General features: G+C 35.7%; 1 protein-coding gene across 2 annotated transcripts in view; it reads right to left on the bottom strand.

The window, feature by feature from the left end:
- Positions 1 to 14,472, bottom strand: part of cyth1a (cytohesin 1a) — a 58,446-nt gene extending 43,974 nt beyond the window's left edge. The window contains exon 1 of one of the 2 annotated variants that reach the window (XM_016552320.1): positions 14,343 to 14,472. In XM_016552320.1, the coding sequence (XP_016407806.1) occupies positions 14,343 to 14,418 (76 nt within the window). In that variant the 5' untranslated portion in view covers positions 14,419 to 14,472. Of the gene's footprint in view, positions 1 to 2,640; positions 2,849 to 14,342 lie in introns of those variants that run through there. The other variant, XM_016552397.1, reaches the window with a different exon arrangement.
- Between the last annotated feature and the right edge of the window lie 1,365 nt (positions 14,473 to 15,837).

Here is a 15,837-nt window from a genome sequence, read left to right as displayed (position 1 = left end):
CATTTTCTAGAGGGACATCTATCAGCGTTGCACTCGCGTCTCGCACAAGAGAACCGCATGTTTAGAAAGGCAAATAAAATTTATGCAAGTTCAACTTATCTTGAGACTAAATGGCGGGTTTTTTTCCCCATCCCACTGCAACTCGTGTTTTTAAATGAAAAATGTACTGTGTGATTTCGGTCCTTTGTATTAAACTATGCATACATACATGATGCTGTTTTGTTTATAGTTGTTTAAGCAACTTAATTATAATTGGTTTATAAACATTATTTTAAACATTATGCACTTTTTTTTCACGGATAGTCATGTTATCTTATGCTTTGAATAAACGTGCATTAGTACTCTTTTTTTGCTCGATGCGCCCTCTTGTGGCCTCAGGAGAGAAGCCAAAAGCTTTTCTTCACCCTAACTGAAATTATGCATTTTAAATTCGAATAGAATTCGAATTTTGATCATATTTAAGTGAAAAATTTGAATGTAGTTTTTCAGCCATTTTGACAGCCCTACTGTCCATGTAGCCTAAATGTACCACTATAAATAAACATCCACTATAAATAAACATATGTCCTGTATATCTATTGATGATAACAACAACGAAACACAGTCAACATCCCAAATGCCCTTTACTTGCTTAACACAGCGCCTAACGCACACATGACAGGAAGTCACGTGACCACAGCGGTCACACAGATAATCAACAGCGCACAGACAGGAAACTGAGCAGAGCTGAGCTGAGAAAATAAAAATCAATACCACCCCATTTTACACTGCAGCTCAACTAACTCAAGTCAAACGCTAATAATATTAATCAGCACTGCATTTCCCATGATCCTTAGCTGCACTAAGTTTTAAAGGCCAGTGAGATGAAGGCTTCTTCCCGCCAGGGTTCAGTTTAAGGTGACATTTCCTGTCAAGTCTCTTTCTCAAGCGGCGCTTTAGACAGCCCACACCCTTACTATGGGAAAGAGCTCTAACCAGACGTACTTTTCAACACCAGCCATGTTGCAATATGTAATTACAAGTATTCAAGTATAAAAAATGATGTAAATATGTTGTTCAAACTTTGGAATCTGAAAAACCTGGATATACAATAACCGATGATCTGTTAACCAATATATTTCAAACAGACATATCTAACTTACCAATCAATATTTCATGTATATTTATTTAAATTAAAAATTATAAATAGGTGGGAAAAAGTACAGTCAGTCTTGCCGTGAAGTGGAGTTACATTTACATTTATTCATTTAGCAGTATTATATATTAGTAATAACATATAATAATTATAATTATATATTAGTAATGCTTTGGGATCAAACATAATTTTATGGAAGCTTAAGAAACTGAACACATCCATGTTTACAGGTTTATACAAATATGAATGCTTCTGAAGAAGTTCTTGCAAATGGATATGATAAAGGCTCAATCTTGATATTTTTTTCAAATATATCCAGTATATAATTTTTTTTTTTTTTACAGTTTTGTATGAGATTCTTTGTAGCATGCAAATGCAAAGTAAAATTGCATGTTGTGCTTTGTACTTGGGCCAAAATGTATTCTGTTGAAATTATTCCTTTGTGGATGGTTCTTGGAACACTTGCAAACTGAAAAAAAATATTTTTTACGTTGATACTCGATAGTCAAAAGTCTGGCTATGCGAGATTGAGATATCAGCATTCTCCTAGAAAACATCCCAACCCCCTTCACCGGACCCAGACAGCTGAGCCACATTCCTCACAAACACACACGACTACAGCACGTTACAATATACTGTTAAACGTCCAGGAAACATGCTGCTCATGTATTCAGTGGTATGCTGGATATTGCCTCAGACTTCAGGAGTCTGGACAAGTTGCAGCCTGTCTGAGTCACACTAGGAAGACAGACAAATTAAACATTACAGGTACATATGCAGAAAATATAGAAGAGTCAGAATTAGTAGAAGTGAGGACATAGTTGTCAAAAAAGGTTTAACACCCAACTTTCTACAGCAATAAAGTAACAGAAAGCATATCTGCCGAGGCCTTTGCGCACAGCCTATTTTTAAACAAGGATCATGATGGAACAACAAAACACATTCATTACTCGTCAAAACCAGTGAGGCCTTTCGTTCACGATGAATAATTCACAACATAACTGCATACTCAACTAAGAAAAGATGATGGACAGTTCACATGTGAGGAGTATTGTTGTCTGTAACAACCCTGAGCCACAGTATGACAGCATTACACTCATTCTGCGTAATAGCCTTCAAATCGTTTTGACTCTCAAAGTACGTTTTTGGTGTTTAGTTATGAGCACTAAAGTTAAATGTGTTTGTTTGACATATTTTGTCAAACTTTGTCAGAACATGGCGCTTGAGAACCATGAAATAAGACCATCATATTTACTTATTTATTTAAAGCTAGTTTGTTCCCAACTAAATCAAAATAAAAACAACGTGGACATAACACGTTTCATAGAAAAAAAAAAACATATTAATATCAAATTCTAAAGGAGCTAAAGCTCTGAATAGTGAATCAAATGTCAACTTATTTTAATTTATCTCTTAAAAGTCACACTTGACACAGGCAAACAGCGCCTGTTTTAATGCAGAATAAGTTCGGCAAAAGTAACATCTGCCGATCGTCAGTCACTCACCGACACCGTCCTCGGATTTCAGCACCATCGCGCTCTCTGAGTCTCTAGTCACTTGATACCGTAAATAAATCAACAGAAAGTTACAAATATCTCGCTTTACAACTACAACTCAACTTTACCGTCAACTTTCGAGAACAGAATCGGGTGTTTTACATAATAGACGAGAGCGGAAGGATTGCGGTCGAGGAAGGGTGTTCATCCGTGAACAGGGGAGTGTCTTTAACCGTAGCCGGCCAATCCCGAGCGCGTACCGAGACCGAGAGGACAAGCGAGTGAGTCTACCCCGCTTCCGACACGGGCCGTGTCTCAAATCCCGACTCAATCACTCACCCACTACTGTTGTGTGGCTATAACAAAACGCGTGAACAGGGACAGATTTGGTTAGATTACCAATAAACACTCAAATTCGAGCATGAATGCATCTGAAATTAAGCTTGTATTTGTAAATATGACAAATTAGTCATTTTTAAAACAGTTAAATAAACGTGACATAGCTCACTTTTACACCCCTTGAGAAAATTCCTCCACCTTTCCTCCACAGTCTGTGGAACTTCCAAGAGAGCAGCAAGAGAACTTAAATTAATTCAAACGAATTAAGTTATATAATCTCATAATTAAAATGTTAGATCACAAACGGACCTCATGTTCCTTATGATAGGCTATAAAGTTAGCATGCACATTTAACAGATGAGTTTAGGCTCTGACAACTTTTTGTCAAATCATAAATGTCTGATAATTTTTTTAACTCCTATAATTTCTACTAAATCTCTCATATGGCTTATTAAAATCAGCAGGTCTATACAGAACATAAACAAAATGCCTCTGTGGGTTTATTAACAAGTGGCGGATGTTAATAGGCAACGCCTTTACTCTGATCACTTTTAAATGGATAAAAGTGTTTTACAGCTATTTTTGTTTTTGTTATGGTTATTATCACCAGTGTTGGGGAAAGTTACTTTTAAAAGTAATGCATTACAATATTGCGTTACTCCATAAAAAAGTAACTAATTACGCCACTTAGTTACTTTTTATCGAAAGTAATGCATTACGTTACTTTTGCGTTACTTTTGAAATCTGGACAAGGCTTGCTTTTTTTTTTTTTTTTAAATAAAAAAGTTCTATTTTTGGCAAATACTGTATAAAAGCCTTTTCACACCAAAAGTGAAATGAATAAGCCTCAGGCTGAAGGGAAAGTAAATTTACGTCCGTACAGTAGAATGCAGAAGAAGAAATTTCAACACACTTCAGCAAAAAAAAAAGACACAAATGTTTGTCTAGAGTAATTTTTAATGGTTGAACTGGATCATCGAAGGTCAGAAGCAAAGACATTGGTTAATAGAATGGGATTAAATACATAAAGGATATTTGTCTTGTTTAACATTTAATTATTGCATGTTTGTGTGTTTGTGTGTGTGTGTGTGTGTGGGTGTGTGTGTGTGTGTGTGTGTGTGTGTGGGTGGGTGAGTGTGTGTGTGTGTGTGTGGTCCTGAACCGAGAGCAACATAAGACAGATAACACCTGATCAGCTATTAAAACAAGTGTACAAGGTACACTGTGCAGAATGATCCCTTTTTATAACTGTTTTATAGGTGTACTTGTATGTAGCGCAAGACTTGCATATGGCCACACAATTGCACATTTCTACCAATAAGCTAAATTAAACAAAGGTAAAAATGAATTTGATTCATCATGCTAATAAAAGAAGGGTGTGCACAACAAAACTAGAAGATTTGGTACACTGAAAACGGTTTCTTTAATTATGTAAGATTTAAGTCACAAAACACTTGATGTTCTGGAGAAACACACCACATGTGTTGGAATTGGAAACAAGTGATATTTTTTCTTGTTTATTGTAATATAGTTTCATACTTCTAGACATTGTGATGAGTACATAGATTAGTGTACTAAATAATCAAGTTGCCACGGCCCATTTGAGATAAAGTCTAAAGTTTTTGTAGACAGACACTCATGCATGTTGAGGTGAGAGGAGTATTATTTTTCACAATAAATAAAGATGTAACGATGTTGGAGGGCAGCTCTTTAGCCTAAGTGCTTTCAGGAACAGAAACTGAGGAAAAAAAACATTTAAAGGAAGAGGAAAAGCCTGGGTTTTAGTGAGTACTCACCTGTAAAAAAAAAAGTACTCTTTAGCGTGAGTACTTATTATGGAATAATATACTTTAAAAGAATATACTCAAGTGAAAAAAAATGAATGTCAATTGCAATTAAATGAAAATATATTATAGTTTACATTTATGTTAAATGCAATTAGTTGAACTTAAGAGTGCTTATTTTGACTCTCTTTAGTAGGACTTTCATTTATTTCATGCTAAGTATACTACAAATACATTTACATATTTATGCACTTAATAAAAATACCCTGCGATTGTACTTTTAGTATATACTAAACTGGTAGACTTAAAGTGGGCTAAATTGGAACAACTAATTTTGTACGTAATGCACTTTAACTGTGCAAAAGTGCTAAAGTAGTGCAACTAAAGATATACTGAAGTATATTCGTTTGTGCTAAAGTGGAGCTATTGGAAGTATACTTCAGGTACACTTTAAATATCATGCATTTAAAGACCGATATTATTCTTCAACGATCATACAGTCCTCATCAATAGTGGCATTAAAACACATTTTAAACTTAATAATAAAGGTGAAGAGCTTGATGAGACTTAATATTAAGAAATGTGCATTGTGCACAAGTAGTACTCCAAATAAAGTTTCATTACAGTTTTTATATCAGTAAGTCTCAAGCGATTTGCCAGTATGTTAAAATAAATGTATTTAAAATATATTACTTTTTTTCTATGGTTAAGAACGTCTTTATATGAAATTTCTTTTGTTGTCACTGAAAAATGCTAAAACTGTTGAATGTACTAATAAGCATTTATGGCAAACTAATATGTACTTTAATGTCATTTCTATGGAAACTTGTATTTCATGTAATTCCACATTTTTAATGAAGTTGCAATTTAGCACATTTCAAATATATTACATTTAAATGTAATATAAAATAACATTGCAGTTCAATTATAATCAAGTATTTTACATGTGCTTCAGGATGTTAGTCAACACATCAAAACAAGTGTACTTTTTCAAATCGCATCAAAATATTATGAAAATATAATTATTTAAAATGTAGACTGATATAATTATTTAAAATAAAATTAAACTGTACTTTAAAGTACAGTACAAGTGCACATTTGATACAATCAAGCACACTTCTTTTTCACAAGGGCTAGAGAGTCTAGTTTTCTAGCATTCCTCTCTAGTTTAACAAATATCACGGCCCAGTGTCCCAGTCTAACAATGTGTCCTCTGTCCAGCAGTGCTGTACTGCATATGAAGAATGTCTTCTGAGTGCGTCAACTGACCTACATACGTCAATTATACAAGACAATAAATCCTTGTTTTCGGATGTCAGGTCAGTTTTACAATAAGTGAGCCTTCAGACTATTATGGAAGAAAGAATTATGCAGTCTATTCAACATACAAATTAGATGTCTAGATGTGTGGGCTGGAAATCTGATTTATGTAAATATTATGTAAAAGTCAAATTGACATATGATTTGTTGGTTTCCATGCATACATTTATTGTGCAAAATGCATGTGCTGTAAATACCAGTTTCTGCATAAAATTCCAGATTATACATGGTCCGAAGAAAATGGGAAAATGGAACCATCTGTAAGATGCTTTCAACCACAAAGTGAATATTGCATATACATAACTCTTAGCTAAGTCTAGTACACCTCTCCTCAATAAGCCACATGATCATGAGTTATGAGTCAAGTTAATTCTTAGGTTAAAGGTTTGTGCAAATACTAGCAAACTATTTAATAAAACAAAACAGGTCTGCATGTTCTGAAATCGGCGGGATTCCTCTACTCAACCAAATGCGTGCTCTCAAACTGCTTTGTAAATGTGATTGTTGGCTTGTTATCATAGCAGCACACACATAGCTATTTGTGGAATGTTGTTTTTCCTTGTACTGTTTCTCAAGGCAGTGTCGGGAACGCTGTAATGTGGCTGTGGGAACGAGGGCCAGCTAGGTTGCGAACGCTCTCACACAGATCGAATCTAGCATCTACCTACTGCATGAGTCAGCAATCAGACAACCAGTAGAAAGCACACAGATAAACAGGCCCTACTACCATACAGCTGACGGTAGCCATTTACTTACTTTTTTTTTTTTCCATACTATGGAAGTCAGTGGCTCCCGTCAACAACATTCTTCAAAATATCTCCTTTTGTGCTCAGTTTTGAACAAAAAACCTTCCATATTAAAAAAGTTAATATTTTCAATTGTCAATTTTGATTTCATGTTGACAAGGACAAACGCTTCAGTGAATCCCATTTGACATTAAAGCTTGCAAAGACGCTATGATCACAGGCCAAAATCTGCTTTGAAGAGAAATGCACTGAGTGACCTCTGCTGGCTCTTACTGAAAACTTACAGCATAGCACATAATATCAGATCCAGTCTCAAAGAAGCTTTCAGGGGGCGTTTTTTGGGGGGGGGGGTAAAACACATATGCTGTTATTTTTCCAAGAAACACCAAAAGGGTTTAAAAAGGCATGAAATAATAATAAAAATATCTCCAGTTTATTACCAATGTTTTGCAGTTTTGGACATAATTGAATTAACAGCAAATAATCCAAAGGAAGACAAAGTATGCAGACTTAAGGAAAGACAAATTCAAGGAGAACATGTATCAAATACTATCATTTATGCCATATTTCATTAGCATACAGTGAATTTCATAACTCATATTCGATGCTGATAGGAAATCAATTGGAATTGTGGTTATTCTGTGGCCATAAGAGCCTCAGTAATCCAACTAAGTCCTGGATTTGGCTCTCCAGCTGGTTCCTCTCAGTTTCTGACCTTGCTAGAGAGATTAAAGCAGTGGGCATTTCCTGGCAAAGGCCCCACAGCAGGAAGCCACAGTGTCCCATGCACTTTAGGACATAGACCCCACACACATATTACATGTCTACTGTCGGAAAAGTTTCCTCCGTTTCTGACCTGATAAGACAAGGTTTGATTTTATTTTTTAATTGTTGGCCTTTATACACATGCAGGTGGATGTTCCAGTATCTAGTGGAAAACCTTCCCTTCTGTTATACAGCAGTAGCAACTGCTTTTTCTCCTCATGCCACTGAAATTAAATGTTCATCAAGACACAAGAGTTCAGGCTCTGATGGTAATTGATGATGATGGGGTCTGGCTCACTGTTCCAGTTCATCCCAAAGGTGTTCAGTGGGGCAGACAGCCAACATGGCAGATCTTCAAGCACTGTTTATCACTGGATTCTAAAGGGACCAGACTCACTAGAAGAGTGCATATTTATCATACACATGGGAAAAAGAAGTGAGTTAATGTGCACTTGTTAGTGTACTTCAACATTTTCAAGTATATTTTAAAAAGCTGGACTTGAAATGCAATGAAAAATATATTAAATATATACAGCAATTATGGAGCCAAGCACAACAGAGGCAAAATAAGGAGCTAAGCATGGCATGGATCATCAGACCAGCTGCAACAATGAGTGGTTAAAGGCATCTTTAGGTTATTATTAGGTTATCAAAATGGCTGAAAAAAATCACAAATACAATCACAAGTAATGCAATTTAATTGCTTATCACTTTTGACCAGTAGGTGGCTCTGTTAACAAATTATTACGGTGAGGTTACAGCCTCAGAATCAGCTTGGGATCATGTCAACAATTTCATTGATGTGTTATTTGAGAACAGTTACATCTATCCGAAAGCTTTTGGTAACTTTTTTGTCAGCATGGTCTGATGATCTGAGCCAGTTTTGGTGAAAATCAGACAAGTTTGACTAAATATGGCATAATTGGTATTGATGTTCTCAGAATGATCCAAGGAATATATCAAGACCAGAAAAAACATTTCTTAATACATTTTGAACAGAAAGCGGCGCTGTTCTGTTGTTTAGGATTTGAACAAACCATTCAGAAGTTATTAGCAAAAATATAATTTTTTCTTATCTCCTGAGCAGTAGGTGGCGAAGTGCCAAAACACTGCATGTAGTCTCCGGTGATGCTTATGATGACATGTACCAAGTTTGGTCAGAATACGTAAAAGCATTGTGGAGATATAGCCTCACGTCCATTTTGGCGTGCTCTTTTTCGAATTGGTTTGCACGTTATTCGAGAACAGATGGATCTATCAAAAAAAAGCTTTTAATCACTTTTTGCCAGCATGGTCTGAGGCCAATTTTGGTAAAAATCAGATAAACTGTCTCGGATGATTTTGAAAAAAAAACAAAACGGTTTTTACAATAATTCAAAATTGACAAAAACCTTGACCTGTAGAAATTTAAGTTTTGGTGTGCATTTGCCTCAGCATGAGGCAAGGAATAAGAGCAAAAATTATATATAATTAACTAATTTTATGGTTCAAAAGTTATTAGCATAAACATAAGTGCATAACTTTGAGATGTTGGTGGTGCTAGAGGGTTTAAGTTAGAGACAACAAATTTGCTGTGGTTAATGTTGAGACTGTCCTCTATCTGTGTGCCAAATTTCACAACTTTCCCACAAGTGGTTCTATGGGCTGCCATAGACTCAAGAGCGGAAGAAGAAGAAGAAGTCGAAGAAGAAGAAAAAGAAGAAGTGGAAGAAGAAGAAGTGGAAGAGGAAGAAGAAGAAGAAGAAGAAGAAGATGATGATGATGATAAAATGGATACGAGAGGTGCCTGCGGTGCTTGGCCCCTAATGAAATTGAAAGCCACTTAAGTGTACTTATAGATAGTGTACTTAGATGTTTATTAGACTTTGTACACTTAAGCACACTTTTAGTGCACCTTGTAATTGTTACGTATCCGGTCCATGAACTTCCGTCTGCTAGCCATCCGCACGTCTCACGTCTCGTCAGCCCCGTTACAGTAATAATGTCAAAAATAAAAGTTTTACTTCAAAATACATTTTAAATCACTTTTAATATTCTTTTGTCATGTTTTTAAGAAGTGTTGACTAATATACTAAAGCACACTAAAGTTAACATATTTATAATTACAACTTCATTATGTGTAATTACACAATATTTAAATACACACCACAGAAATGACATAAAACAGTTTTAGTTAAATCCTACTTAAGTGGTTAAAAACACTCATTAAATATAGTTCCATATTAGTTTAATATTGCATTTAATATAATATATTTTCATATATTCATAGATAACAAGCAATCGTGTTTTTGAAAACATTAGATTTAGTTTGCACTTAAGTATGTTTATTTAAAGTATATTATTTCCATAACAAGTCTCTTTTTAAAAGTGTACTAAATTGTACTTATTTTTTCGCAAGGTTATGTATATTTATCTGATTTTTACTAAATTTGTAGCACACATTTATTCTCTCTCCCAGACTCAGTCTCTCATATGTTAAGTGGTGATACTCATCTCTAGTGAGCACAGTGTGACAAAATCTAAAGCAGCTATGACAAATACAACAATAAGTATTGAATCATGCATCTTAAATCTAGAATGTCCAACTCTACCACAACCCTCTGTGATTTTCCAGCAGTCAGAGTAATGAGCCCTTGTCTTCATCTGCTCCCAGCGTTCAGAGCCGCCTCCAACCAAAAATCAAAACGTAAGGAACAATTTCCATGTCACACAGTGGACGGCAGCTATAATTTCAAAGCACCTGCTCTGAACTGAAATACACAGGGATTTAATTAGAGTGATATCAATCTCCTGATTATCATCAGAAGCAATTAAAGCAACATGATCATGGGATTCATTTCACATTTTGATCACACTCACTTTGCCAGTTAGCTGGAGGTTGTCATGTTTTTGGAGGAAACAGTCACAGAATACCATTGGACTGGATGAGAGGCAAAATTAAGGCCTTGTCAATTGTCAACTTTTAAATGGACTAGTATATTCAGTTTAGCCATGATAAGGAGGGAACACTTTATTTTAAGCAGTTACATCGATAATTCAGCTATGACTAAGTGTATGAAATTGTGATCCAGCCATTAGATGAGTCATGCAAGGCTTTCCGACAGCATTCACACATTAGTTCAAACTCACTGTCGTCATTTGTTTAAGTTGGGAGGGTGATGAAGCTAATGGAGTCGCAGAGTTTAGCAACATGAACTCACACGAACTGTAACACCACCAGATGACGACATTTACGAACAAAGCTCCATTTCCCAACACGACAGGAACAAATCCCCTGTGGTCCTCTGTACATTTACATCACACCAGCTCAAACTACAAACCGGAGTATTCAAGTTCAGAAATTCCTGTCCCATCACCACCCTCTTCCTGGACACATTCTTTCTTCTGACTCAACATGTTGACAAAATCCTAGAATCTCTTCTTTAATCTGGCAGCCTAGAGAACATGCTAACTGGAAATAACTCTGGGCCAATGTCAGCCCACTAAATACCTATTGCACGCAATAAATTTGCACCTTTTGAAGAATGCTGTTTTTCTTTACCGCTGTGAGTCCCTGTGTAATTAAGTTCCACATTCCTGGTGAGGTACTACAACAAAACCCACAATCCTGAAGCTGAGTTCCACATGAACTAATTTGAGACATAGAAAAGGGAACTGCAAGGCTAACATTACCAGGTAACATTACTAATGTTACAGAAAAGTGGAAGAGCCAGTGTTGGTATTTGCTGATAAGAGACATACAAATCCAGTCAAATTTGTTTATATCATTACAGTGGACTGAGTAGTTCAAGTCTTCACAAATATACACTTGCATTTTCATCATCATGATGCACTTTTAAAACGTTTAATGTTTTGAATCATCTTGGAGCTTGTTGGTTTGGTTAATGGCTTAGAACTTTTTTTTTTCTTCTTCTTCTGAATTACCTAACATAGAAATGGAAAATGCGTTCAGAATCAAGGCCACTTACAGTATGAAGTGGGCAGTCTATAGCAATAAAAAATATATCTAAAAATCACACTGACTTGTGGCTTCGGCAGAAGATTAAAGCATTGCTTATCAGTTTTGAAGCTTGTCATGAGTTTATCTTGTTGACTAACATTAGCATTGGTGTTGGTGAACCTGAGACAGCTTAATCAATCTGACTCTGCTGCAACCTAGATTTAAACTGCTGGTTTTGTCTGGCCAGAGGAGAAAGACACACTGTTGACACACTATTTCCCCGTTTAATACTGTAAAGCTGCTTTGACACAATTTGCATTGTAAAAACGCTATATAAATAATGGTGACTTGGTGCACTGTGTAAACAATGAGTGACGTATACGCGCGAGAGATCACTTCCGGCGCTTGCGTAAACTACGCCAGAGCGTGCATACACATCTCACGCACCGGATGCCTGCGCGTCTATCAGTCGTATAATGCATGGCAATGGTAACAAAATCTATGAGAGTAAAAAAAACATGCACAGACAAATCCAAATTAAACCCTGCGGCTCGTGACGACACATTGATGTCCTAAGACACGAAACGATCGGTTTGTGCCAGAAACCGACCAGTATTTACATCATATTTTACCTCTAATACACCACTATGTATTGGATGCCCTGGGGGTAAGCAGATAAACATCAAATTTTCATTTTTGGGTGAACTATCCCTTTAAGTAAAGGCCATCTCTTAAGACTTAGACCAATAAAAGACTCAAGACCTATGGTGTGTTCAAGTTATGTCAGATAGATTGTATTTACGAGTTGAATGCACATTAATGCCACCACAAAGTTGTTAATACGAGAGGGAAACTCGAAATTTTCTGAATTTGAAAATGTGAGAAAAAAGTGAAAAAACATGTCGGATGCAGCCAAAGACTATAGATACGCAGCATCTGTATTGATGATAAATTTGTTTAAATTAATTTTAAAAAAAATTTTTGTCATGTACAATAAAACTATATAAGTTGCATATACAAAATATCATATTATTGTACAATTACTAAAATGATTCAGTTTACATCACCTTCATGAATTGAATAAAAACAGAAAAAAGCAAAAACACAATGATGCACTTTATTCATCATTTTGTAGATGTAGAGTTTAAAAATTCGTTGAATTTTATGTAGAAAAGTTAAATCGCCATCTTGCTCCGACGAAAGTGACCTGATATCGTAATAACAACTTACTTGAATACACCACTACATTTATGACATTTTGAATTAAGTACTGGTTGTGGAAAAGAAGTATACTTTAACATATATTTAAAATGAGTGTGTATTATGGAAATAATGCTCTTTAAAATAATATATGAAATGAAATAATAACATCGTTTAAATTCATATTAAATGCAATTAGTTTAGTATTTTAGTCAACACATCATAATAAATGCACTGCCATGTTTTGTCTGTGTTCTTGGTTTTTAATTTATTCCCTGTGATTAGTCCCCACGTGATTTGTCTCCATAGTTATTGTGTTCACCTCTTTCTAGTTTCGTTTTCTATTTTGTCCTGTGAATTTCAACCCCTTGTTTAAGTCTGTTATCATTAATGTTAAGCTGGTTGTACTTGCGGCTTTGCTGCATTTAGATACTTGCCTCAAATTTATTCTTTACCTGCACCAATATATGCAAGATATTTAAAGAGTACCAGTATTTAAAGTATACTTGCAATAGATCCACTTTAGCACAATCAAATATACTTCAGTATATCTTTAGTTGGACTTCAGCACTACTTCTACACAATTAAAGTACATTAGTACAAAATTAGTTGTTCCAATTTAGCAGACTTAAAGTATACCAGTTTAGTATACACTAAAAGTACAATTGCAGGGTATTTTTTATTAAGTACATAAATATGTAAGTGTATTTGTAGCATACTTAGCATGAAATAAATGAATTTCAAATACATTTTAGAATATTTATTTTTTACTAGGGTGCTAATACATTCAATACGGTTAAGTACACTTTGAACAAATGGGGGGCAGGGTCTTTTGAGGTTTAAATAGAAAAGCAAAAGCACTATTGAATCAACAAGGTATCATAACTGTATAGTCCACATGACTTCCAAGTCTTCTAAAGTCAATCCGTAGCTTTGAGTGAGGAACAGACCAGTTATTCTTCAAAATATCTGCCTTTCTGTTCATTTTTGGGTGAACTATTACTGTAAATTGAAAGACAGAGACAAAGACACCAAGTAATAAGACCTAAACAAACACTGTTTGTGATCTTGAGGCTTTTGGTGAAGACTCTTGAGCACTGGGTCTGAGGGATTACATCTGCCTATAGTCCTTAATGGCATTAACTGATCTCTTCCCTCAGCTCCTGCCTGTGAGACTAAAGATCCTGTAAGCTGACAATAAAGATGCATTAGGCAGAAACAAACTCCAAACTCCTTCCGTCTGCTTTGACATGTTGATTCAAATGCATAAAAATACTGTTGCACTCCACATGATGGCTTCTCAAAGTGATGTAAATTATGGGTGACTAAACAACCAATGCCTTAACAATACTGCTTATTGGTTCAGATAAAAAGAGCCCACCTCCAAGTCTGTATGATATTCTGGTCTCGTATGTCCCTCCTTCTGTGCAAGACAGCTGGATTTTTTTTCTCGTTTTATCATTCACCAGTCATTTTTTTTTTTTATCTGGTTGCATAAAGTAATATCACAATGCTTTGCAGTAGTAATTATGAGAGTGATGGTTCTGTTACCCAGAGAATCAGTAGAAAACAAACTGGTTATGATTACAATGCTCTAAAAGATTAGACAGCTCTTACCTGAAAGACTCCTTGGTAACGTTGGACACAAGAAAGCTTGAAAACTGGTCACACACAATTCACTAACACTCCCCATGATCTCAGGACGAATGTTTTTCTGCTCTGTGTTTGCTGCTTTTCTCCCTTCCCCAATTTCAGCGTGCGGGTCAAGCTACACATGTCTCAGTGTCTCACAGTGTTTGCTCTGTAGTCCATGGGTCTCGTCCTCTTCCTCTTTAAGTCGTCATATTTGTGTGTGCGTTTTTGCCTTGCTTGATAATCTCAACTTCTCGTTGACACTTTCAGTACTTCACAAAACGATTTGCGTGTTTGTTTCCTCTTTTCTCAACTTGCCATAAGAACTGCAACGCTTCTGTTCCCCTCTCACTGCTAATAATGTCTCGCTCCACTTCTCTGCTCCTAATCTGCCTCTTTCTCTCACACACACTGACTCTTAGATCGTTTGAAGTCTGCACAAACAAACACATAAGAAAAAAAAAAAGCAAAAGGACAAACACCAAGGTAAAATTGTGTCTGGTTTTCTAAATCAAGATTTTTTTAAATTAGAATTTATCACATGTACATTCTAGACATGTGCACTCCAGTCGTCCTATGAATAGTTAATTATTGAACAACTGATTAATGCACACTGAAATGACTTTTCCAGGTCATGTGGGCTACTGGATAATCATAACTAATAGAAAAATGGCCATTTGCTTTAGCAAAATCCAAATTTCAGTCATGGATCTCTAGATGGCGCAGTCCGATAGGTCAAACTTAATCTGGCACAATGACATCATCACATGATGCAGCTGATTGGTTCTTTCTGTATCAGCAGCCAATGAGCTCGCTGCTCAACATTCAAATACTTGTCTAGTGCTTGCCATAGGAGTTGCAGCGCACTTCAGAAACCCTCCTCCTTCCCCAGCTCCACCTGTATAGATCTGCTACAGGGTGATTCATGTATGTCATATATAGGGATTATATATATCTTATTTGTGCAGCAGCAATATTCCTTACATGCTCACAGCAGCATGTTGTGGATGTATTTGCAGTAGCAAGTCTCGGTACTCGGTAGCAGCATCGTAGCAGATCTATTCTGCCGAGACCAAAGACATTATGTATATTACTACGCAAAACCCTCCGAGAGTTGTCATGACAGAACTTGCATTCAGGTCTGGCTCCTGTTTGATTGGCAATGCCTATTTTTGCCACCCAATCATTTCTCAATATAAAATTAAGTCCCGCCCCACATTTCTTCTTCATTTTAAATATCCTAGAAATAAATCATATTATGAAAGTAAAATTATTATTATTATTTTTTAATTTTACATTATTTTTTAAAAATATGTATTTAATGTTTACTGTTGTAACATATGTTGTACACATGTTCAGTTTCTTTCTGTTAAATGTATAACATTGTGTACATTTTGTTGTCTTTTACAACTATATTATGTCTGAGGTTGACATTGTGATCTTATATTACGTGAACAAAACAACTCACTTACCCACAGCC

Source organism: Sinocyclocheilus rhinocerous, unplaced genomic scaffold (genome assembly GCF_001515625.1).
Source record: "Sinocyclocheilus rhinocerous isolate Xijiao unplaced genomic scaffold, SAMN03320098_v1.1 scaffold2960, whole genome shotgun sequence".
Taxonomy (NCBI): domain Eukaryota; kingdom Metazoa; phylum Chordata; class Actinopteri; order Cypriniformes; family Cyprinidae; genus Sinocyclocheilus; species Sinocyclocheilus rhinocerous.
Note: the sequence above shows the minus strand (reverse complement) of the source record. Positions and strands in the feature narration are given on the sequence as shown.